At 40.3% G+C, this 25,525-nt stretch overlaps 1 protein-coding gene across 1 annotated transcript in view; it reads right to left on the bottom strand.

Annotated features, from left to right (window-relative positions):
• Positions 1 to 16,443: 16,443 nt before the first annotated feature.
• The window catches only part of COLEC11 (collectin subfamily member 11), a 38,853-nt gene continuing 29,771 nt past the window's right edge, over positions 16,444 to 25,525 (bottom strand). Inside the window, exons 4-7 of the mRNA XM_009634273.2 lie at positions 19,254 to 19,325; positions 18,465 to 18,518; positions 17,040 to 17,135; positions 16,444 to 16,865 (exon numbers count right to left, since the gene is read on the bottom strand). Of these exons, the coding sequence (XP_009632568.1) occupies positions 16,474 to 16,865; positions 17,040 to 17,135; positions 18,465 to 18,518; positions 19,254 to 19,325 (614 nt within the window). The 3' untranslated portion in view covers positions 16,444 to 16,473. The remainder of the gene's footprint in view (positions 16,866 to 17,039; positions 17,136 to 18,464; positions 18,519 to 19,253; positions 19,326 to 25,525) is intronic.

Here is a 25,525-nt window from a genome sequence, read left to right as displayed (position 1 = left end):
CGTCAGGCTCTTCCCCTCATTTCTCTGACAGAAACTGCTGTCATTATCCCAGCAGCAAGAGAGCTGGATGCATGTCTACACTTCAGTCACCCCATTTCAGTATATTAACCCCATCCACTGTGATGAGAGAATTGTGTTAATATGCAAGGTGTGACCAGGAGTGGGTGAAGTGCAGGAACCTGGCCCATTTTGCCTCTTCTGCTAAGTGGTAGCAACCTCTGTCAGAAAAATAGGGCAGGCAGGAGAAGTAGCACTGGAAATTGCTGCAGCGAAATCTGTCAGAGCCTTTTCACAGGTTTTTGAGTAAAGGTAGGAAGGGTAATTTCTAGCCTGCGGTCCCAAAGCCGCATGCATGTTTTCTTGTGGTCATCAACTTCTATATTTGTAAATCCTACTTCTAATACCTTCAGTTATTTCACATGACATTTGCAAGCAGTTCGGTTTGAAGATAGACTTCTGCCTCCCCTGGAAGATACCAGCTAGTTTGAGTTCTCCTCCTTTTGATTTATAAATGATTCAGTAATGCATCATTAAATCAATCTTTTAATGACAACTGATTTTAAAGAATACAGTCTCTCTTCTTTCATGCAAATGGATGGAAGTGTGAGGTTTCATAACACAAAGCAGTTCAACAGGATTTTTTTTATCTTTTCATTAATAATCTCTCTCACTTATTGTACATAACTCCATTTACTCCAAAGGCACCCAAAAACCAGATTATGCTACTGACCTATAACAATATATGGTGAAGCATAAGGAGGAAAGAAGAGGGTTTTGCCAAACAAAAAGTAACTTCCTTTTTATGAGCTCTGCTGTAGACTGTCCATGCCCACTCTCAGAAGACCGGAACCTCATTTCCAAGCTTTCAAAAGATGCCATATATATTTCAGTGACATATTAGCAGAATTTCAACCTCTACGTCTGTTAAAACTCCTGAGAACCACCACTCTTAGGAAAGAACTTTAATTAAAGCAAAGGGCTACGCTGAGGAGTTTCAGGTTTTATTCTGATCTTTATCACAGGCTTGCAATGATATGGTTCATAAATCTAATGATTTCTTTGTGCCTTAGTTCCTCCCACAAGTAAAATTAGATCATTACCTAATGCACAGGGATGTTGAGAACCTTAATTTTTAGAGTCTGTAAAACACTTTTTGATCTTCACCTAGAAACAGAAGTTTACTTTTCTTCCTGTATCTTCACATACTAAGTCATTGAGATAAATACTGAGTTTCTTCTGCTTTGAGATTAGATGACGGTTAAAGATTATTTGTTTAGCATGTCCACAATTTTTTCTCTGCCCTTTCAGCAGCCAAGAAAACTAATATGCCTGGAATTAGTTATTAGTTTCAAAAAAAGAATTTACACTTGTACTCTTTTACTATTGACATGCTTTACAATGTGCACATACTGAAAAACATAAAAGGCATGTATTCGGTGACACAGAATTGTAGAATTTAATTTTTTTAAAAGTTATGTTTCCCTCAAGGATGTAAGGTTGATATATATTTATGTTTTTATTGCTGAGTCATGCTATCAAAATATACTCTTACCACAACCATAATTTTTACTAGTAAGGGCGATTCCCAGTGGTCCTGACAGGATAGGAAGCACTGAGATACGCTGCAGGGCAAACAGAGGGCCTGGATCCATGTCCTGCATGATTTAGACTCTAAGATGGCCCAGGTTTACTCTAGAAAATGGTTTTGTGCTGGTGTAGGACATCATTGTCTGTGTCAGAGGCACAAGCAATAGATACAGGGAATTGCTGTGATCTTTCTTCAGCCAGAGATTTAGTAATTTACTTCTAGGGGTTTGAGTGTCAGTTGTCAGAACACCATTTTGGAGGACAACATAAAACTAAAGCGATGAGCATGAGGAGGTCCATGTGGGGGTTGTGGAGCCCACTGAAGCTTTCTAAGAAAAAAGTATCCTGTCCTACTTCTGTCTGTTCTTCTGGTTGAGTCTGACAGTTGATGCCATCCACCACTTAATTCCTATGCAGGAGGACACATGGTAATGTGGGAAAAGGAGTAGGGCAGAGGAAGAAGAAATTATGAGGTCATGCTCACAGTCCAGAAACAACATCTGAATAGACTAGGAAAAGGGATGAGTAGATACTGCAGAGGTCTGTGAATTTCTGAGGAGCATGTGCAGTATGGAAAGGACTGGCTATTCATGGTCTCTTCCCACACAAGTACCAACAGTTATCAGATAAAGCTGGTTGGAGTCATGCTCAATACAAGCAAACGTGAAACACTACTTGAAATATTAACAAGATTTCTTTGAAATTACTTTAGAAAACAAGTACTTCAGATGTAACAATTAAAACCCTTATATTTCTGTGAGATGTAATTTAGCCTCTCAAAAATACTACTTAGAAACATTAAAAAAAAAAAATACCTTATGCCTGTTTCCACTCCAGTGTCCGCTAGAGGCAGTCTGTCAAGAGATCAAAGTTGGGCATATATTGTGGAGATCCCAAAGCAAAGTTATACCTCTGAGCAGTGAGAAATCACTGAACTTAATATTGATTCTAAAAGGCCAAACATTAACAGTTTATGTTTCCTTATTTTGAAGTGATAGAGTATGTGCGTGGCTGTAATTCTTTTTGCAGTGTAAACACATATGGCTATTTATATCTTAATATTGCAATAGTTAGCCTAACATGCTCACAGTGAGATTTCATTCGGGGCACATACTCCTGGCTGCATAGGCCTGCGTTGCACCGTGCCAGGAGCACAGCACAGCACTAGTGTTTGCATTACCAGCCACAGGGGACTCACCCCGTTATTACTTGATTTGCCCTTGGTGCTGAGCCAGCCCAAAGGTGTCTGAGCTATGAACAAGAGCTGCAAGGAATTTGGATAGGAAAAACAGCAAATTCCTCACAGCTACTGGAAGTCAGCATAATTGTGCATCCCTGGCGCTGGGCAGGCATAGGTAGGCAGCCAGGTCAGCATGCAGCTGACTGAGAAGATGACTCAAAATCCTTTTTGCACAGTTCTGCTTCACACTCATTATCAAGCACTGTCTATGTCACGCTACGCTGCGCCAGGAACGCAGTCATGGCATCATGACAGCACAGACATACGGGCCTGGAAGGGACCAGAAAAAACTATATAGCCCAGAGGCTTCCAAGGGGCAAGGCGTGCCAGCCACAACAATCTCTTACGGGCCTTTTGTGTTCCCAGCCACCACTGCTGGGAGTGGCAATTAGAGGCAAGCAGAAGACAGCAGCAGTGTAGGCTGGTGTGGGGAGGGCAGGACAGCAGCAAAACCAAAAGAGCATAGGCAGGCAGGGGAGTAGCCGGAGTCAGCAGCAGTAGGGCATGGAAGAGGCAAAGGCAGCGGTGGGGAGGTTTAGCTTCACCAGTATTAGGAATCACTAGTTTAGCCCATCCCTCTTCACAGGAGCTGAATCCAGTTTATTATGCTTTTAAAACAAGCCCAGAAATATTTTTTGCATTTAATGTGGGAATATTTATTTCCAGTGAAGAACATGGAAATAAAATAACAACAACAACAACAACAATAATAATACCACCACCACTGTTTCACTAGAAAACCTGTTCTAGAGCTTAATTGTCCCTTTTATTAGATTTTTCCTGGTATGCAAACCAAATATTGTTGGCTTCATATTTCATGCCAAGTCACCAGAGGGCATTGGAAATGATCAGTTATCATCTCCTTTATAAAGAGCCTTGCACCATACACTTCCTCACTTAACTCTTTTCTAATTTAAACAGAGCTCTTAATCTTGCTTCCAGGTCAGTTTCCAACTGTTGATCAGTTTTATTGCTTCACCTTTGGATTCCCAACATTCTGTCCATATCCACAGCTCAGAAGTGAGCCCAGTATTCCAGCTGAGACCTCACCTACACAAGGGTAAAAGAAAATAACTCCCTTCCATGTCTTTATATATGTGTATATCCCAGAATGAAATGTCTTGATAAACCATAAAATCTTCAAATCCTCTGCAGCTTAGGACTGACCTTAACCTTGAAACCTCCCAATCTTTTCTGCCTTTCACATATTTGGGGGCATTTGGTCACTTTTTCTTATGTACAATAATTTTCCCTTTCCATTATTGTAATTCATTGGTTGATATCAGGCATTTTTCCACTGAGTAAAAATCAATTTCAAACATGATCCTGTGTTGCACAGTTCTTGAAATCCTCCTTACTCTTTCATTTTATGATTCAAAACATCAGTATATATACAGAGTGGAACTGTGTTCAGGATAAACCTCACAGAACTCTGACTTGAAATGCCCTCTCATTTTTACCCCGAAGCACTGATAATGTTTCTATGACAGGAATTTTTTAAGCAGTGCACTTACTTTCTGGAAATTAATCATTGCTATTTCCCATTTGGCATGTGAGCGTCAAGCAATACCACATCTCACTGGTTTTCTACATTTACCAGAGCAGCAAAGAAGTCAAAAAATGTAAAGGTGGATTTGACATGATTTGTTCTTCACAAATCCACAATGACTGTCTCCATCACTTTGTTATCTACTTGGTGCCTTTACTTATTTTTTTAACCATTTGCTCTGGTATCCCAGTTAAGGTGTCCAATGAGTTAATTTCTTTTTCCTTTTTTTTTTAAATACAGTTACTATGTGAAAGCTTCTCTAGGGCTCTGAGACCTCTTGATCCTCCTTAAGCACCTGAAGACAATCACTAATAGTTCAGCAATTGCTTTGGCAACTTTCTTAAGTATTCTGCACCAAATTTCACCTGACCTTGCTGACTAGAACATTTCTAACTCATCTAAATATTCTTTAACTTGCCCTTTCTCTCTTCTGGCCTGTGATTCTCTTCCCCTGTTAAAATTAATTGCACCAAAGATCTGATTGTAATTAACCTTGAGACAGTAAACCTTTCAGCCTTTCTTATTTCATCACAGCAGACAAAAGCTTTTTCCTTCAGCTTAAAAAAAGAACTACATTGCCTATATAGTACTGGCACTCCAGTAAAGCTTTGCCATGATGCACCACCAGACACTTGTCCTCTGGGTAGTCCAAATGCAGTTGTGCTCTCCAGTGATGCTGCTGGATTTGCAAGCCTGACCACTCTGTCTGCTGATCAACACTGACTGTCGTGCCAGGACCACAAGATGCCTCCACACCGCTCCACAATGGCATTTTTCCCCAGTGGACAGATAAAAGGGCACAGATACCACACACACAGCGTGTTGTAGGAGTTTCTTGGCAGCATATGCCTCCCCTGGCATCCTAAACCCTTTCAGAAAAACCACCAAAACCAGATTTTGTTTCACAAAAAAAAGACCGTTTTTTTGGTCTCTTTTGCATACCATTCACTAAGGAAGGGTGTCACGGATGGAGCGAGAGGGAGGCAAAAATATAGTTTATTGGTGTAAAAGAGTGAGTTAACAAAGTTCAATGGTAAATGCAACAGTCGTTTATAAGATTCGATGGCAAGGTACTCTTGGTTATCTGCTGCACAGAGGACAGCATCAGACAAAGCTGTCGGGGAGACCCTCCTGTTGAGTCATGAGGTTCAGAAAAGATCCCCTTGCTTTCTAAACTCCTTCCTCAGAGAGGAGTCTAGGTATGGCTGGATCCAGTCTTAGTCCCAGACTTGGTCAATGGTTTATGTCAAAAGGATTAGATATGCGCAATCAATCCTTTATATCACTTAGCCAAGGTTTCAGTGTTAGCGTGCTGTCGGCCACTTACCAAGAATCTGTTGTGGCAAGGAGGGTCTCAACCTTGAGAAGTAACCTTGAGAGGCGTCCCTGCTCAAGGGGAGATCCTGGTGCGCAGCCCATGGCTGTGCAGGAGAGCTCCAAGTGCTCTTGGGCTGCTCACTATTGATGGGGGTCAGATAATTGGCTCACAGTCATATTTGCATCCCGACCACTGTGCACAGGTGCACACATTCCACAATAGCCCTTGGCTACCTGCATTGTTATCTGCCTCTCCCCACATCCAGTGGGTGTATCCTTCATGACCAGACACATCTATCACCACGGCCACAGGTGATTATCACTTGAGAGAGGTCGAGGCGGGGGGGGGGGAAGCACATTGGCACAAAGGCCCCTTGGGGTCTTCCTGTCCGAAGGAGAAACACTACTATGCTTGCAAGACCTTCTGTCATGAGCATATCATAACTCCTCCAGAGACCTTTTGAGCAGCATTATCCTTTTCACCCCCACAAGCCATCTTGTCCTGAGAGCTTCAGGCTTGCCCTCAGATCTCCCCATCTCCCCACCTGAGTTCTTCTTCTTGCACTCTCCATGCAAAAGGAACCTTTTTCCTCTGTCTCCAAGGTCACAGATTTAGATGAAGGGTTGAGGACCAGCTGATAAAAACCCAGTACAGTCCCAGCTAGAGCTGGATTACAGGAAGGTGTTTGATTTTACATTCACAAGCAGGAAGTCTGTAACCTTTTTAACACATTCTGTGTGGTATGTTCCCATCTGGGCTACGGAGCACACCCACAGTGCTTCTCTTTCGAGCTTTTTGCTGCTGAAACTAGTCAAGCAAGACACTCTGTGCATGGAAGTCACTAAAATGGTCTCTGCCATGCCTGTGCTCATGGTTTCTTCTTCCTACTGCCTGTTGTGTCTCCTGGAGATGCTATTTATTGCTTTGCAGCACAAACAGGGAAAGGCACATACCACAGGTGTCAGAGAAGGAAGAAACAATGCCAGGTAACTATTATTCTCCCTCTGTCATGCAAGAAAGAGAGGTAAGAAGAAATTCAGCTTGCCTCATAGTGATCATAATTGCCAGTTTGGGAAGGGGAGAAAGGAGAGTTATTTTCTGCAGGCAGCGCACTGATTTTTTTCCTGAGCGTGACTCGTGAGTCAGTACCATGCTGGGCTGCATGATAGAAGGGGCATCTGGATCCACCATGTGACAAAAAGTCACTTGTGGCAGGTCACGCTCTTCTAGTGGAGGTCACACCTCCTTCACAACCTCATACAGCCCCTCTTACATGACAAGCACGGCTGGTCAGCAGCTCTATAGAATTTTGGGGTGGAAGCTCCTGAGATTTGATGGGTGGGGTTCATCTGATCAGACAGAAATGCCTGCATTTAAGCTTGTGACCTTGATCTCATCTTAGGGCAATGGAAAGAAATGAGGAGTCAGTACAAGTAGCATTCCCATCCCAATTTAGACATCTAAAATAGGACAGATGAATCATACCCTGAATGCACTTATTTCTCCCCACAGACTATAAAGAGAGACAGTGTGACTAGCTCAGATGCAGATATCTACAGTGCTGATGTTTAAAACTGGAGGAGAGAACTCCCACCAGGCAAACCTGAGCCAAGGGTTCTGGCAAACCAGGAGCAACTGGGGGAGCAAGGGGATCTGGACAGGTCCATTTGAAAGTCTCCATTTAGGTGTTGATCTATGTACATGGAGCCTAAGCTCTCAGAGCCAGCAGAAATCTCCTGTCAAAGCCGTCGATGGTAATTAGGAGGAGGCTAAACTGATCATCATGATGGGCTCAATTCAGCTCCCTCACCCTCATGGAGGCACCTAGCGCCCTTTGAGGCACCCCAAGACATTCAAAACATTCGGCAAATTTATCCACTGTCCTCTGCTCCAGGGTTGCAAAATTTTGACCTCAGCTAGGCAAACTATCTACCAGACTAGGTTGTCTGCTGTAGTGGTGCTCCCGGCACAGTAAACCGGACACATGGCCACTTACAGCAGGGGAACCATCCTCTATGAGGAGACTGGCAATGAAGTCAGGGACTGAGAAAGTGCAAAGCAACCTGTAATGATAAGCTAAAAACCAGCACCTACTTTGAAGAAACCTTTTTAAAAAATCAGTTCAGGGTAGTTAAGGGTAAAATAGGCTCTCCAAAAGCCACAACAGTGAGGCACTGCCCAGTTAATTATGCCCCATGATTGCTTTCCCTCAATCGTTTTTACATGAAATATTACTTACTTCTTTTCTAGACTAATTTCATATATAATACCTTAGTTAATATTGATTTCCACTGTGCCATTGATTTCTTTTCATTTTCACTACATACCTAGCAATAAACCTAGTCTGCATAATCATTACCATACTCCTTAGAATCTTTAAAAATTTCATAACTGGCTTAAATATTCCTCTCTGTAATCTTACGACAAATGATTTTTCCCTGTCTGCTCACTATTAAAAACTGATTTCTGTGAAGGCATTTATCTGTAGCCTCCAATCACACATATACGTTACTTGTTTAAACAGCAGAGAAGGCCGTTGGTTTTTTTTTTTTGCCTATATCCCATCTCAGCATAAACAAGGTAAAGAGTAGGGGAAAGCAAAGCACAGACAGTTGCAAAAAGGCATAAAACATTGTATAAATGCAAACATAAAGCATGCAGCATGCATCCAGCAGAAAATGTGGGATGCACAGAACTCTATATTGCCTGGCTCTGTCAATGTCTGTTCTTGCTGCCAGGAGAGCCAGGACAATGCTGAGTGGTTTTAAAATTCTGTCTTCATCCCTGGTTAGGGATCTCAACAAGGGGGGGGGAGACATGGGATCTGTGTGGGATTAAGTAAACAAAAAAAGATCAAATATCATTTACACTCAAATTTCAGCAAAGCTGATTCAAAGAGACTTGTATGGAAAATGTTCTCTTCTAAGATGAGAAGTCACCTAATGGTCCCTTTTCATTGCAGCCAGCATACCATCAACTGGACATCACAGAGCAGATAAGTTTTTCTGTGAGCAATGGGACTGAGAAAGGCTGTTTGCCTATAGTATCTGTCACTGTTCTCTCAAGTCTTCAGTGTCTAAAAGGTCCATTTCCAATCAAATCTTTTCCTGCAGTTAGGATTCTGTATAGCCTGACTCTTTGCAGTCCACACTGCAGCCGTTCCCTGAGGAGGGACTGAGGGAAATCTTTGTTCATTACCCACCTACATCTTTACACAAAATGTTTAAAAACTTCAGATCCCTGAGACCTTCTGTCACACCTGGTTGAAAATGGCTAAAATATTCAGAAGTTATTAGGGGGAAATACAGCAAACAATCTCATTAGCCTTGCTCCTCAAAAGCTGGGCTAACACCAATGATAGAAGGAGAAGCCAACGCCTGAGGCAGGTGCTGTGAGGTAACGGTCCGCAAGTGGCACCAGAAATGGCGTTTTGGGCCAGTGTAAAACTGGCCAAATATAAGGCCCACAAAGCACAAGAGCAGGGACGTATCCTTGGTGTCAGCTAATAGGGACACACCACAGTACAGCCTGGTGTCCCCAAACTCAGGCACTGTTTTATCTGAACTGCAAGGGTCAATGGACACTGACTTCTCATCTGTTAGCATCCAGATCATTTCAGTTTAATTTAAAATCATGAAGCAGATTTGTCTCACGGGATAGGTTTTCTGATCTTCTATTTACTCTAAAGTGAAAACTGTCTAGGCTTAAAGGAGATTTGTCTTAGTTAATATTTTCAAAGAATCCATTTTAAATTGCTTATGATTCAAAACAACTGCATAGGCAAATCAATTTCCAAGATAATACAGTATGGAATATATAATAAAAGTATATAATTAACTTCCCTTGTGGGTCTGACAAGATGCAAAAGGAAGAGGAGCTTTAAGAAGAAAACTGAGGACACTGTGAAGACCAGGACAGTATTCTCAAAGAGTATTTTTTAAAAAGAGATGTTATCACTAAGTGTTAGGCATGGTGTCAACAAATCAGGTGTAATGCATTTATGCTTTTGCAGTACAAGGTTAAGGGATCCAGAATTTATCTGCCACTTTCAGAAGCTTCTGAATGGTAGGATGTAGCCAAAAGTCAGCATGAAAAAGGAATTGCCTACATCAAGGTCAGCTATAAAATTTTCTGCTAGTCCAGCTGGGGATATTTAGAAGAGATATTGAACTTTATCTAAATAAGTCACAAGTTACTGTATTAGGCTTTCCTACCTAGAGGAGAAGCAAAGTGATGCTGGGGAAGAAGCACGGAATGGGATTAAATAAAACAAGCTGATAGGTATATGTGCAGGGCACATAATAAGGGAGTTAGTATTTTGCATTTTTATACCTTCTTTTTTTTCAGTGTGCGCTACAAACACAGTGAACAGAACATAGTGCTCAATTGCCCTCTTGCAGAATGTTTGTCTGTCCTTATCATTCTGATGATACTAAAGAATGAAGCAGGATCAAAGTTGGATTTGTGGCTATTTAGATATGCAACAAATCTTTTCTTCACTAGATGGCACCCGTCTACTCCTATGAATCAATGTTCAGTATGGCAAAAAGCAAAGGTTTAATTTTTATAGAAGAATATAAAATGATAGAGGACTTAGTTATTTTTATGTTGAATGCTTCTACTGCTTCTTTGTGTTCTGCATCATACCCCTTGTGCACTTCCAAAGGTAGTTTCACAACATACATCTGCTTCAACTACTTTACATTCAATATTTGTGTCACGACTGATTATAGCCCAGAAATTTGCATGAGAGTTGTATCTGTTACACCGGCTCAGACCTTGAATAACCGTGGTCAGAATAAATTATAAACATCAAAATACCTCTCTCTCTCTTTCTTTCTGAAATAAGCATAAATCTAGAATTTATTAAGATACTGTGCCAAATCCTCAGCAGGTATAAATCAATTTGGCTTCACTGAAGTTGATTGTTGCCAGGTGAAGATCTGCACCTGCAATTTAGATGCAGGCCTGCAGAGCACAGCTTGACTTGTTTTCTTTTCCTTAACTCCAAGGCATGATAATTGAACTCATTTGGGCACACTTCTCCCTTCTTAGTCAAAACTCCCACCTGAGCATTGGACTTAAAATCAGTGCACATGTCTCTGTTATAAATCAAAATATTCTTTTCACAAAGAAGAAAGCTGACTAAGGACTTCAGAGCTGGGAAATCAGTTGCTCAATACCACATCAGCGGTTGCACTCAATAACATGGTAACTCTGATGCAGGCAGAAGCAAACTACAGCTCAGCTCCTTCATTTTGCCTCTTGCTGCCACTAGATGATAGTATGGTAACGCATGTATCATTCAGCTGCACACCAGACCTTCCATTGCTGAATTCTTGGCAGTATTCACATTTCTACATGTAAAGAATATACGGAAACTCATCAATACTACATAGCTAGCCTTTGAATAACAGTGCTTAATTATATCCCCAGTGATTTCATGCATTAATATACCCAGAGTAGTGGATGCTATTATTTGGCCATAGACCCAAACTGAGCTTTATTTAGACACAGATATTACACTAAATTGGTCACCTCCCTCTATTTTTGTAGCTACCCATCCAGAGCTATAGTGAGAGGTTTTGACGGAAAGGGCAAGATAATTATACTTCCCCAGCAGGAAACAGGAGAATGGCTGGAGGTAACATTTACATTACGCCTCATGGGCGTCCCACTCACTGCCGGTTCTGCACATCCACTCGCCGCTTCTCCCACCCTTCCCATTTCATGCTCTCCCTCTTGAGTGGACTCTCCTCCTCATCCAGTTGAAAAGCTCCCAGCTAGGAGGAGACACGCATCCAGAAAAACATCTTGAGCACACATCTATCATCCTCTCCACAAACCCTTTCTCTCCCAATTCACATAGTTTGTACTCTCCTAACACAGCAAAATTAAAAACAAACTGTTCTTTCTCTCAGCTACTCTGTAAAGCAAATAGCCAAAACCCCCCACTGCACATTTTCTTCCCCTAAGTAAATCTTAAGACTCTGGTTTCTTTTTACCGACAATAACAAGGTCGGTTCTCCTCTCAGTAGGCTGGGCTGCCTCTCCCCAGCCAGGAATATGCACCCCAGGGAAGGGGTGCATGGCCAGCTCCTGTCCTGCACAATACCTCTCACATCACAGGCGGTTTCACAGACACACTTTCATTTCACGGAGTATTTCCAGCTCCCGCCAGTGGACAAAAACCCCATCTCTTGGTCCGTAATCTGTGGCAGACAGGTTGAGTGTCATGGACCTGTTGGCACCCCAGGGCAAGCCAAAAATTGAAAACCAGAATCTCCAATGAAAAGAGAATGACCCTTGGGGCAAATTCATGCACACATTTATATACAGAGCTAAGTGAGCAGAATGCTTGAAAATAAAGGCTAAAGGGAAGCAGTCTGGAAAGTGCAAGGGGCAGAGTCATACACAATCACTGTTCTCATTGTAGGCTAGTTTTCTACTCCAGGATTTGATTCAGCCACCAGCATCACAAGTCACTGAGTTTCCCATAAAAACTAGATCTAGGTATAGACCTAGGGGAAACCTTGAATTTACACGTTACTGGAAATTTGGTTACTTTGACACCTTTTTGTTTTAATTCAGGATGAAAGTATATTTTTGAGATTTTTCACATTTAAAAATACTTGTATTTGTTTTATCTTATTTAATGATTGGACACTTGTAATAGTGTGTAAGCTGCCAGTTACATGGCATGATACTTGCATTAATTATTTTCATAATCAGTAAGAATATCTTCTACTTACTGTTGGTTGAACTATCTATTGCTTAGTATTCAGAGTGTTTACAGCGTCATAGCAGTCCCAGAAAGAGAAACCAATTCAAATGCCAAACTCTTTCAGTATGGCAGACAAGAGAACTCTCAAAAAGACAACTTGTTGCCATTGGAAATTAAGACATAAAGAATAAAGTATTTCAAGCATTATACTGAACACTGCTACTGACATGGTGTAAAACATATTAACAATAATATAAAAATCAAATCCCTTTATGGGTCAAAATGAAGCTTCAGAACTCAGAAATGAAATTCTGAAAAACTCTAAAAAGAAAGATCTTGAAAAATATCTACCTCAAAACTTCCTTGCCTATTCTGAACCTTCATCATATTTGACAATAAAAATGGTTTTAATTTCATCTTATTTCACTTTTCATCAAAAACTGTAACAAAAAAAGTCCAACCTATTTTGTAATGTAAAAGTCCTGCTGTTTTGTAATGCATATTTGAACTGGCATTTCCTGAGCTTATGAAAAACGAAGCACCCCATTTTATTTATATGAATAAGGATGCTCTATATCCTGTGTATAAATATTAAGGTTTTTTACAGTTCTTCTCTGTGACATAAGACAGTTTAAAACTCACAGCCAGGGAGAAGTTCTGCTGCTAACCTACAACCTGTCACAAAACCGTATTTTCAGGGATAATCATGTCAGCTGTCAGGGCACAGCGAGGACCAGTCAGTCCACGAGGGATGGCAAACCTGTAGCCGAGCAGGATAACAAGGCAGGTGGGAGCAGCACTTTCCATCAAGGAGCCAGGATGCAGAGTGGCAAATCCAGGTGGAGATCAGGGTCAGACATCGTCCAGTGCTCTCCCGGGACATCCACGGTGACACGGGGCTCTCACTGGCAATGGAGCTCCCCTTGGAGTCAGGCAGCTAAATGCTTTACCTTACCAAGTCATCTCCTCGAAGGGGAATGCATGTCTGGCCCTGACATCAGCAATACAACAACGCAGCCTCAGCAGCTAAAGGTTGAGAATATAGTTGAATGAAATATGCATTTTATGTGAAGAAGCCATTCAAGAGCATGAATGGGTGACTATATAGAAAAAAAAACTTGTTATTGTTGCCTTCTTAAAATGCACCAGCAGGCCCCTTAATTAGGAATAAAATAAATATTTTCCCATAGCCCTTATTTATGAGCAAAAATCATCCATCAAAAGTAAAGTATGTAAGAACAGTCTGGGAAACCTCAGTGCATGCTTGTCAGACAGGCGTGTTCCAAAGGCTTCCACAGAGCCACACAAAATGAATAGTGATATTACAATGCAGGTTTTAATGCACATGCAAAATACCCCAAATAAAACTAACTCATCCTTTGATTTTTTTCCTAAAACAATAGCTCCAAATTCCACTGAGAGTAATGGAAATCTTAGCATGCATGTCAGCAGGCTTTGTGCAGGCTGAGCGCTACATACAACATTGATTTCTGCCTCCAGCAAGGGTCCACCTATGGCGGTCAGCAACTGGAGGGTGAAAGAAATTATGAAGGGCTTGTTCATTTCCAATCCCTCCATCATTTCTTGCCCAGTTCCTTGCAGGGGTAAATATCAGATGTGCAGTCTTTGCTCCTTGCAGGGCAGCTAGAGCCCTTACGCACTAGCCTTGATCCCCTTACCCAAATGGGGAAATAAGGATTATTGCAGCCAATGTACAAGGCTCTGACAATACAACTAATTTCCTTTCTCTCTTGTCTATCAAGAGCTGCAAAAATAAATCCTGAAGAACACAAAAACTGGGGGAAATAAATGTTTTTTCCATTGCCTTTATTTTTCATCTTAGATTTGAATAGAGACTGCTTAAATGCTCTACACATCAAGGCAATCTTTATAAACATGGTACGACTTCCAGCTAAAATAGGAGCATTTGGCATCTGCAAAAGCTTCCCACCTCCTCAGAAGGCCTCTTTTCATGTTTCTGAGGAAACTGAACATTACAACAGAGACTTTCAAAACCTGGGTGAAAAAGAAACAGTTAGCAACTTCAGCACATACATAATGAGGGAGCTCCAGATATCTGTAACTCAGGTTTGGACTGTTTTAATATAGCTACAATGATTCGACAAAAGTATGTTGGAGATTTAAACGGTTTCTGAGGATTTCTATAGCAGGCAGGAAACAATCATGATATTCAAAAGGCGCTATTCTAAACCAACAAATTGCTCCACTGGAACTGTTAGCTCCCTGCAAATTCTGTAAAGAGTCTTTGAATATTAGTGTAGAACCGTATTCACATTATTTAAGAGATTTCAATATACAGTTGAAAGAATGCCTAACATACAGGAATCATACCTACCTTTATTAGAAAGAAAGTAAAGCAATCAAAGGAACGTTCATTTCTTAGAGTGACTGCTCTGGAGCTGGGCTGATATTCAAATACTATAGGAATTTGCTACTGATCTTCAAAATTAACAGCAAACATATATATATATAATGGATTCAAATTCACAGAGTAAATATAGCAAGCAAAACGGTTTGTTTTCTTAGGTATATAATAGTAGCATCACACCAAATATTGTCAGACTCTGTGGATATGAACAGAATTGTATGGTCACTGATTGTTTATATACCACGGTACTATAGAGTTGGTACGAGTTGGTCTTGCCTTGCTGCAGGGAAATCTCTGGGACTGCATGCCACATCCACTGTGGATATCCTGTAGACCATTCTCCCATAATGATCAGATATGTATTTAATCGCTATGTTATACAAAGGATCATTTCTCCTTAAAAATCATCTTAAAACACTGTGCAAGGTATCCCTGAAAAAACAGTCAGAGATTTTGCAGTCATCTTTCTATGCTGACAGCAAGATAAGATGTCATGCAACTGTCTCCTAGGAAGATCCAAAGTAATTCATAATTTCCTTTGTGAAATTATGTTATTGGTTTTCTAAATATACATCACATCTGTCATCACATGCAATTGTAAATTGGGTATATAAATTATTTGTGCAAAATTACTTATTACTGCTATATACATAATCAGGAAATTTTTGGAAACTTTTGCTGCTTTTCAGAGGATCATCTTTACAATCTGAGTAAACATGTAAGCTGTTTTCCTACCAAAAGGAACTACTAGCTAAACCATTTTTATGAGATTCATTGTCTATTTACGAAGTCTGCCTTAAGCTGTGGAGGGCTGTTATTTCATTTGTTTTGTAACAAGATGCACCAAGATCATCTTATACAAATGTGAAACGTGTTTACTTTAACTTGGGGAAATTATTTGAGGCCTGAAATAGTTCATGCACTGAATCATTCTCAATTAAAGAATGCTGAAAAGCAAAAGCTTACTTTTACCTTTAGCCAACCCCCAAACACCATCTGGCTGGGATCCCTCTTTCAGTACTAAATTATAAGAACTTTGTCCTCCCTCAGCACTAAAATTCCGTTTACTTAAGTGCCTCCTTGTCAGCCATCTGTGAACAGTTTAATAAAGAAACATTACAAAATTGGGAGGACTCCTGATTTGTTGGTTTGCTTTGGCTGTTTTTCAAGAAAAAGTTGTAACACCTTCACATCCAAAAAACTTACAGTAATATTTGAACTTATTAACTGGAGTATACAAAATACGTGCCTTGTTGCTGAAATATTCCTGTAGCACTACAAGCAATTAACAATTATAACTATAAATTTTGCTAAGATAAAAGAATATCAGGAATCTACTTCTTCAGAAATAATCATTCTAACAACTAGAGACCAAATTCTGCCTTCCCTTAGTCATGCAATCGCATTTGTTAACTGTTGTGAGGGCAGAATTTAGCCCCAAACCACATTTTTATCTAAATACATATATTTTCCTACAGAAAAAACAAGCTATGTCTTACCACTGCTCTTCCCTTCTGAAGGGTAAATACTGATATTTGAAATACCTAAAGTCTATTTACAGCTGTACAACCCTGATGCCACATACCTGCAAAATATCACTCTATAAACACAGGGTAACTTCTACGATCGGCTTAAAAACATTTCTTAAAATAAAGAGCAGACAAGCTTAGACATTTTCTTTGTCAAATTCACACACAAAATACATGGTAATATGACAAGCAACATCATTCCACCCTCCAGACGCCACCATCTCCACACAGTCCTCCTCATCATAAGCATTGTTGGGCTCCCCACTGCGCCATTTGTTGAAGGTCTGCATTGGTGATCGGTCAGAATAGACAAAATTCCCTTCTTTCTCTAGGTCGTTAATCCCAATGAAAACTCTGGTGAGCCCGGCTTGGTTGATGTACGAGGCGATCAGGTTGTTGGCAGTCTCATCCTTGGGCATGCTCAGCGTCCCTCCTCTTCCGTGGCAGTAGAGCTGGGCTTCCTTGTACCTTTTCTCCTCCTTCACCAGCAGATATATCTTATTATCTGTCTCACGCACACCAGCAACAGCTGCGGGGGAGGGCAGTGCTGAAAAGTGAGCACTCGCATTTCTATAAACCAACTTACTGTACACCCCAAAATAGTTTCACAAATCAGATGCGGGACGGTGACGCTCTCTACGAGCAATTACACCAGTAAAATGAGGCAACAAAAAAGGAAAATATTTATATAAAATTAACCTACCATTTTTTATGAATTTTAGTTCCGTTGTCAGCTGGGCCACTTGGATATCCATTTCACCAATAGCCTTCCTTAACTGGCTGCACTCACAGGGGATGCCTGTGAAATGATACAGGTACACCAAAATCAAAAAGCTATCTAATTTCAATAATTATCTAAACAATTTTATGAAAAGGTCCATCCTGGCAGCCCTGGAGAGGGCTGTCTTGCAAATAACAGACAGAAACCTAGAGCCTTTGCTACCCTGTGCCATCATATGGTTCTCATAGGTGTCTGGGCTTATCCAGAACAGCTCAGTTCACTTCCCACGAAGCTTCAGCCCTACATGATTTGTGCTAACCTAAACACAGACAGATATTCCCTGCAAAAAAAAATATGGATTCTTTTTTTCTTACTAAAAACATTTGTCAAAATTTCCCATTTCGAGTAAAATTACTCACTTCAGTCTTCTCCAAAGAGCACTTTTTCCACAACAAAAATCTGCACAGGACTTTGTTCGCCTGTTCCTCACAAGGAACATAACACAGCAGATCCAAAAGGCTAATTTTCCAACTATGTAACGCATATAATTACCTGCAAACTGTAGTTCTGTACTTTTGAAAGTACAGAATTTACATTTCTTCCAGCAAATTAAGACAACAGAAAATCATCTAGTAACCCAATTGATATTGGTTTGACAAAGATAATCTGAATGAGAATACTAAAAGGGTAATTGTTACATCTGTGAGCTCAAATCTCAAATCAAGGATCAATTACAGTTTCCAGCTCTGTGTGTAATTATACAAATCTGCATTTGACTACCCAATTACTCAGCTTAGGTGTCTAAGTCAGTCTAAGCAGAGGGTACTTACACTGCAAAACTGTGCCTGATGACTGGTACTCTGGCTCAAGGATTAGGGTGAAAAATTACATTCTTGTGAGAAAACCAAGCAGTGCACTTCTAGTGCAGCCTGCCAGGAAGGGCCACTTCCATAAGGCTTACAGTTTTTATGCCAGGCTTTCACCTTTTTCTCTGGAAGATCTGCATTCCCAGTAATCTCCTGCTCCTATAACAATAATCCATGGAGGGGCAGGAGCTTCCAACCCGCTCCTTTGTGTTGGCTGGAAGCCAGATATGCAGAGATGTCCCTTTCCACTGGTGTTGAATGATAAAGACAATTGCACTTCAGTTCCCACTATTCTCCTGGAGCGACCACACTGCTGAGGAGCTCTGAGACATTGTTTTGACAAACAGACTACAAGTCCAGCAATTACCGCAGCTTCAATAATTTTAAGAAATCTGAAAATATTACAGTGAAATATTACAGTGCCTATAAAAATATTTAATTTTTCATTATTTCCCCCAGTATGTAAACAGACATGTATTTTTGGTGATGATGCATGCATCTTGTAAAATCCTTCACATATACAAGGTGTGTCATGGATTACCTGGGTCACCATTAGGACCTGGTGGCCCTATGTCACCATTATCTCCTTTTTCACCTGAAGACATGAAAAAGAAAAATATTTAAAGAAAGCTTTTTTGGTCAACATGTCATTTAGCACTTGTTTATTTTTTCTCTAGTAACATTCAAATGGGGAAAGTAGAAATATGTCCCAGCAAAAATAAAGATGTTTCTGTCCTAGTGATTCCACGACAAAGGCTAGCCAAAGCCATGAAACTTGAACACAAAGAATATCTACCAATATCTTTTTTTTGACATTCATGAACTTCACAGTACCAATAAATTCAGATGCTGTGGAAGGAAACGGGCTGTATATGGATATGCCGTGCTGGTACCTAAATCTAGATTTATAATCTAGATGCTTAAGTAAACACTGGTCCAAATGAATTAACCAAAGTCACACAGGAAGCCTCTGGGATAGTCAAGAGTAGAATTCAAGTCTTCTGGCTCATAAGTCTTCCCAAATACAGTGCATCTTCCCGTCTGCTTCTCTTAACTGTCCACACTTGCATGACGGTGCACAAAGTTCTCTATTTAGCCTTAAACCAGGATTCTCACCCTGCTTTAAGGCTAAATATACTGCTGTCAGAGCAAAATGTAACTGGCTGAGAGATCTCAGTCCTCTGCCTGACTACAGTGTGAGAAATTCGCTATTATGGTAAACTCTGAGACTTGTTAACCATTTTTCAAGCCCCGAAACTTTTCTCAAACATAAATGATCACAGGTTTTTCATCTGAAACACAAATGGAGAAACACTTGAACTAAACATACCTTTTGAACCAATAGGCCCAATTTTTCCATGCCGTCCCATGCTGCCTTTCTGTCCTTTGTCCCCCATTTCTCCTATACATAACAGAAAGACGAAAGACAGAAGGTAGCAATATAGTCTAATTCATTCAGATACTAGCATGCTTGCAATATCAGTTTTTACAATGAGCAAAACCACGCTATATGCCCAATATTCATTGAACTCCAGAGGTCCAGCTCGCTCCTTGTGAAGAACTTAGGTATAGCAACCAGACAGTGATTTAATCTTTGCAAAGCAATTGACATTAACGAGGCATGAAGGTGTAAACAAAAATGGATCTTGGCTGAGAGCCACTGGAAAAGCTTTTGCAAACTTCTCACAGATGATCATGCTAGAATTATGTTGAAAATGAGAAGGGGTTGCATTCAAACATGGATCAGTGGACTAAAACTACCATGGAGTTGAGAAGACCTAAAGGATCCAAGCATAAGTGACAGTTTCATCTAATATAGTAGTTCCACTGTAACTGAGGGCTGAATTTGGGCTCAATGGCTTATTTATACAACATAAACACCGTGGAAGCAGTCACATCCTCATTCTCTGTTTTTGCATTTGAAGATTACATTAATGAAAAATGAGAATGAATGGAAATCTTACATAGACATATATACACAGACACATGCACATGTTCGTACAAAGTCTGACTCAAACCAGCAACATTGAATGTTACTAATTTTAAAGACAGTTCTGTAGAATACTTCAAAGTGCAGTTACAGCAACGGAGCTGTTAAAAAAAAATCATTTTCCTCAGCTTTGTTTTTACAAATAACGGTAAACTATCCACTTCTTGAAGTCAACTGAAATTGTCAACGAATCTGTATGAACTGGCCACTGTCACCTATCTGTGTCCACGAGGCATACCCAGAAATCTAATGAAAGACAGCTTGATTCTCTTACTTTGTCTGACTTTGACCTCTTTTCTAGTAGTTGTACTTTCCCGTATGATGTAAAGTGAATAACAGAATGGCTTCAGGGGAAACAGAATTTGCACTGGAACAGGCAGTTTCTTTGCCATCGCTGCCTTCACAAACCAAGCTGAAGCACTGGTACTAATAAAAAGTGTGCCACAGCCCAAGTATTGATGCCATTGATCTGAGCTCCTCCAGAGCTCAAATAATAAAACAGATAAAATGTGCCTGTTATGTCATATATTTTTTCTGGATGGCCTTTCTCAAACATTGTGAAAAATAATTATCTTAATGGTGTGAATCTGAGGGGAGAACTTTAGCCTGTAATAGCAAAGCCTTACTGAACCCCATGTCTACAGAGCTCATCTACAAGTTCAGGGGATCAGCAGTTGAAATTAATAAGCACTAGTCACCTAATAGAGTAAATACAGCAGCCTTACACGTGACTGAAAGTGTTGGCTTAAACCAAGCCATTTATAGTCAATAAAGTCTATCTAGTCTAAGCCTGTCAAATTATTATTTCTAAATGATACTTTGGTTCTGGCATTGGTTTAGAAAGGATTCCCTGATTTGTTTTAGGTAGACCTTCTGAGACCTATGAAATGACATCTATCATTTTGTTACACTCACTGTGTTTCAGCAAATGTGGCAGAGTTTGCCAGATGCTGCGATTCTTATGGCCCGAGGAGCCTCAGGAAATAATACCGCATCTCAGTGTACATTGGTGATACCCTTTCCTGGGTGCAACACCTGAGCAAATCAATGCTCCACATCAGATTTAGGCCTCTGCATGATGATTGCAAGGAGAAACATGGCCTGGAGGCAACACAGCTGTACAGCTACGTCATATGAGATAGGTTTCCCACTGTACCACACAGTATTAATGGAGAGTGGGTATGGAGGGACTACAGGGACAGGAAGCCAAATGCCTTCTGAGGCTCCCACCCTGCAGAAACCGAAGATCGAGACTGCTTTAGGAAATATTGACGTAATTTTTTCAATAATTATTGAAAAGATTGTTTCTTTGCTCAAAGCAACATCTGTTATGCACTGTTCGGCTACACAGGAACAAGGAATCAATGAGACAAGTTAGGAGGAAAATCTACCATACGGATCCAGCAACTGAATGTGTGTGAGTTGTCATAGCTGAGCCTCAGCTGTAGATCTATGACAACTGAAGACCTGTTGCCCTCTGTTGTTACTGCAACCGGACAGACAGTCCCATGTTTCCTCTATATATTTTTAAAAGCTGGATAACTTTATGACCCATTTCATCATTACCTTTAACTTAAAAGTATAATCAGTAACAAGTTTCAGAATGTAAACTTATCACCACTGGGATAAGAGATGTCCTCTGTATTACTCCACGAAGTCTCAAGCAACTGGATGGCATGAGTCAGAAAGAAATAATTTCCTTTGAACTGAGAGAAGCTGAATGTGTATGGCTTGTTGGTCTAATTAATTAGACCTACAATCAATGATTTTCCTTTGTTTCCAACAAGGATGAAATTCAGTCACTACTGGCCTCTATTAGGAAATTCTACCAGAAACCAAAAATATTTTTCTCTTACACTATATATTCCTACTGGAAGAATGGAACTAATCTACACAGCCAGCTGAAGATCTACTTTCTGGAATATAGCTTCACTTTCAGAACAGATTCATGGCTTGCTTTACAGATGCAATCTGTTGGGCTGTGTAGGTTATAAAGGTACTGATGTTATCATTGAATATTTATCCAATATAGATAGTATACTGAGAGGGTATTTCCTTGAAAATCTCTAAAGTATCAGCTTGTAATGAGTTTATAAAATTGCTCTGAAAGTGACCTTTCTTGCTTTGGATATTTATGAATTGGGATTACTAAAACAGATTTTCAGACGTTTGAATGTTTTTTCTTTTCAGGCTGCTACACCTGGAATTAAATAAACACATAGATCTAATGCATAAATAAAATATAACATATAAAATTACTTTACTTTCTTTCTCATAAATACTGCCCAGAAAATGAACTACTACTCAGTAATAGCCAGTAAAAGCTACGTGATCTGCTCAGAAGTAAAAGTGTGTTATCTCAAACAATGAAGACATACATTAAGTCTCCTGTGCTCATTAAAAGAACTGTTTGGATTTGGTTTTCTCTTACACTGAGTAACCTCTGCTTCTACTCTAGGGGCTTGCTTATTCTGCTTCTTCTGCAGAATAAATCACAAGGTTTCAAAAGAGACCCATCTGCCTTGAGGGTTTCAAAAGTTTTAATACCTTTTGTAAAGTCCTTTCTAGTGGCCCTATGATTGCCAAAAATGCAGTCAAAAGAGTCTTAATGAAATCAGGAAGTGAGAGCTGGAAAGAAATGAGGACAAAGAAAGAAATTAAGTCTCCATAGGCCAAAAGTAGGAAATCTAACAGAAAGTTTGAATGAAGAATATGAAGCAAGTCACCTGTCATCTCTCAGATGAAGGTGGTATACACTGGAACCAATTATAGAAGACTTAAAGGATTTGGGAAGAAACCGAAGAGAATGAAAGTCTAAATGATCTTCTTGGTGGCCTTTTCAGGCCCACAAACAAGAGAAGAAATAAAATACCAGAGATGAATGGTGGGCTGCACAACCAGTGAAAAAATGAGGGCTTTGGCTCTGTGCAACACTGCAAATGGGGGCCTTCACACTGTACGGCCAATCTCTTCAGACAGGATTAATTGGAACAGACAAGAAGGTATAAAACTACTTAAAAAAAGAAAAAAAGGTGTCAAAAAGACAAATCCACAGAAACACAAATTCACCATGTCACAGACAAATTGAATCGTGTCAAGGAGAAGAGAGCAGTAGTTTACTTGCCAAACTTAAGGATTTGAAGACAAATCAGTTAGAAATTCTTCATGATTTGACATAGCAGACATCACGGACACCTACCTAAAAAAATGAAAGTAGAAGTGTACTAAAGACCAAAGGCCGCTTGATTCTAGTACGATCTCTGAGAGCAATCTGCAGAGGATACTCAGAAAAAGAATGTAAGATACAGACCAAGCTTACAGTGTCTTTCCCCCAGTGTACCTCAGTCTTGCAGCAGTTGGTATTCCTAATGCAAACATTTAGCCTGACTTGAATGAGAATAGTATTTTTAAAGGATATAATGATGTTAGGGTGTGGTAGTAACCTACGCTCAGGACACCTTAAACTTTCAAAAACTATTGGCAACTAGAAATCAAAAAATTCTGAACACACCAATGGACTACAGTACTGCTTTACGCTAAATAATCTGCATTATCCACACCACTGAAAGTCAGTGATTAGCTAGGGAACAGTGGTTACAACACAGTTACATCTTCTATGAACAGTGGGTAATCCCAGGTGGCATTTTATGTAGTTGGGGCAACTTAATTTCACCCAGCTTTAGCCACCCGAAAGTTGGGTTTTTAGTCTAAGCTATTTATCTAAGCTCTCTTGGTAGGCAATGGAGAAATAAACACTTCTCAGCAGTGATCCATCCCACTCATGTTAGACAGGTATCTTAAAGACAAAGTGAAACTTTAAAAGCTTTGCATAACAAACAAGAAAAAAAATTAAAAAAGAGGAAACTATTATCATTCCATACTGACTAGAAATCAGAAAGACTAGAAAATTTGCAAAAGAAACAAAAGATAGTAAGAAAAAGTCCAATCTAGGAAGGCAGCAGCCAAGTTTAAAGGATTTTAAAGCGCATTCAAAACAAAAAAAATGGAAATAGTGTGGTCCATTCCTGAATGGGGGAGTTTATACTCAAATGCACACAAACACAAATAACTGCCCTTATGAAACACATACCTTGCCAGAATTACATTAACAACATAATACCAAGCTTGTTCAGAGCAGTGGTCCCTCTAGCCCAACACCGATTCCCACAGCAGCAGCGAGAGGTGCAACACAGGGAGGTCACACAACCCCAGCCACTATCTGCAGTCCGTTGCGGATGGAGTTGCTGAATCAGTCCCCCAGCAGTTTCAGGGAGTGCCTCCTAGCTCAGGTGTGATGGGACCTGGCAAACAGCAGGTCACCTCCTCACTGCTTTCTGTAATCTTGATCTCCTCAGACTCCTCCATACAGATGGAAGTCTCAACCTTTCCAGCTTCTCCTCATGAGGCAGCTCCTCCATCTTTTTCACATTTCTGGTGCCCCTCTCTAATCTCCCCTGTCCTTCTTGACAGAGGCCAGAACCACAGTCATGTCAGGTGCATGTCAGGCTTTTATATGGAGCAAAATCAGCTGCAAAAATGAGCTTCCTGGTTTGTTCTTGGTATCTTTTCTCATGATGGGCAGCATCTTGTTGGCTTTGGGGCTGCTGCTAATGATTTCATAGCAGTTTTCGAGTTTTAAGTGACACTTCTGGGTTCTGGCATCCTGTAAGTATGGATTAAATTATGTATCCTTAATGTCCCTAGGCAATACATTTCCTTACACTGAAGCCCATCTGCCATCTTTTTGTCCTCTCAGTTTAGCACGGATTTTCTCAACATCGCATTGAGTTCAGGTGGAACTGAAAGATAGTTTTGAACGAGCTACCCACTTTGTGAATCCACAACTGTCAATGTCAGGACTTTTATATGGAACCCTGCCTGCAGCACTCCTTAGCGAGCAATAAATTCCTGTAAAAGTTGACTCAGAAATTTAAAGGATTGATTGATTACATATTAATGAGCAATCAGTAATACTAAAATATAAATTAAGATATTATTACCTCTCTTTAGAATTTGATTATACAAATGACTGAGCACTCTGGCTCCCATCCAACTAAATTAATGAGTCTTCTCTCACACTTAAGAGGCTATGCCTGTACTAGTAAACTAAACGCCTGGGACTGTTCCCTGGCAATAGGAACCAGGTGGCCAAGAATGGTATACTCCATGATATTAAATTGTCTTACTCTTCAAATCAGGATAATCACTTGCAAGCTGTTCATTGTGTTAGCTCCCAAAATGTGCCCAAGAATTGTCTGGGAAAGCATTCGCTGGCACAAGCCGAAACCACACCAGGGACTGTGCTAACGCTGCAAAGGTAGAGAGAGACAGTTGAGTTCCATACCCAGGAATAGTATGTGACTCTGCTTCACATACCGGTATAAATGAAGTAAGATGCATGAAGGCTGAAAGTAATGTATTTTCAAATAGTTATGGCTCTAAGAAAAATCATAGAATCATAGAACGGTTTGGGTTGGAAGGGACCTTTAAAGGTCATCTAGTCCACCCTATCTGCAATGTGCAGGGACATCTTCAAGTAGATCATAGAGTCATAGAGTCATAGAGTCATAGAGTCATAGAGTCATAGAGTCATAGAGTCATAGAGTCATAGA

This window comes from Egretta garzetta, unplaced genomic scaffold, assembly GCF_000687185.1.
Source record: "Egretta garzetta isolate BGI_Z169 unplaced genomic scaffold, ASM68718v1 scaffold62, whole genome shotgun sequence".
NCBI classification, from domain to species: domain Eukaryota; kingdom Metazoa; phylum Chordata; class Aves; order Pelecaniformes; family Ardeidae; genus Egretta; species Egretta garzetta.
This window is presented reverse-complemented; position numbering and strand designations above follow the sequence as displayed.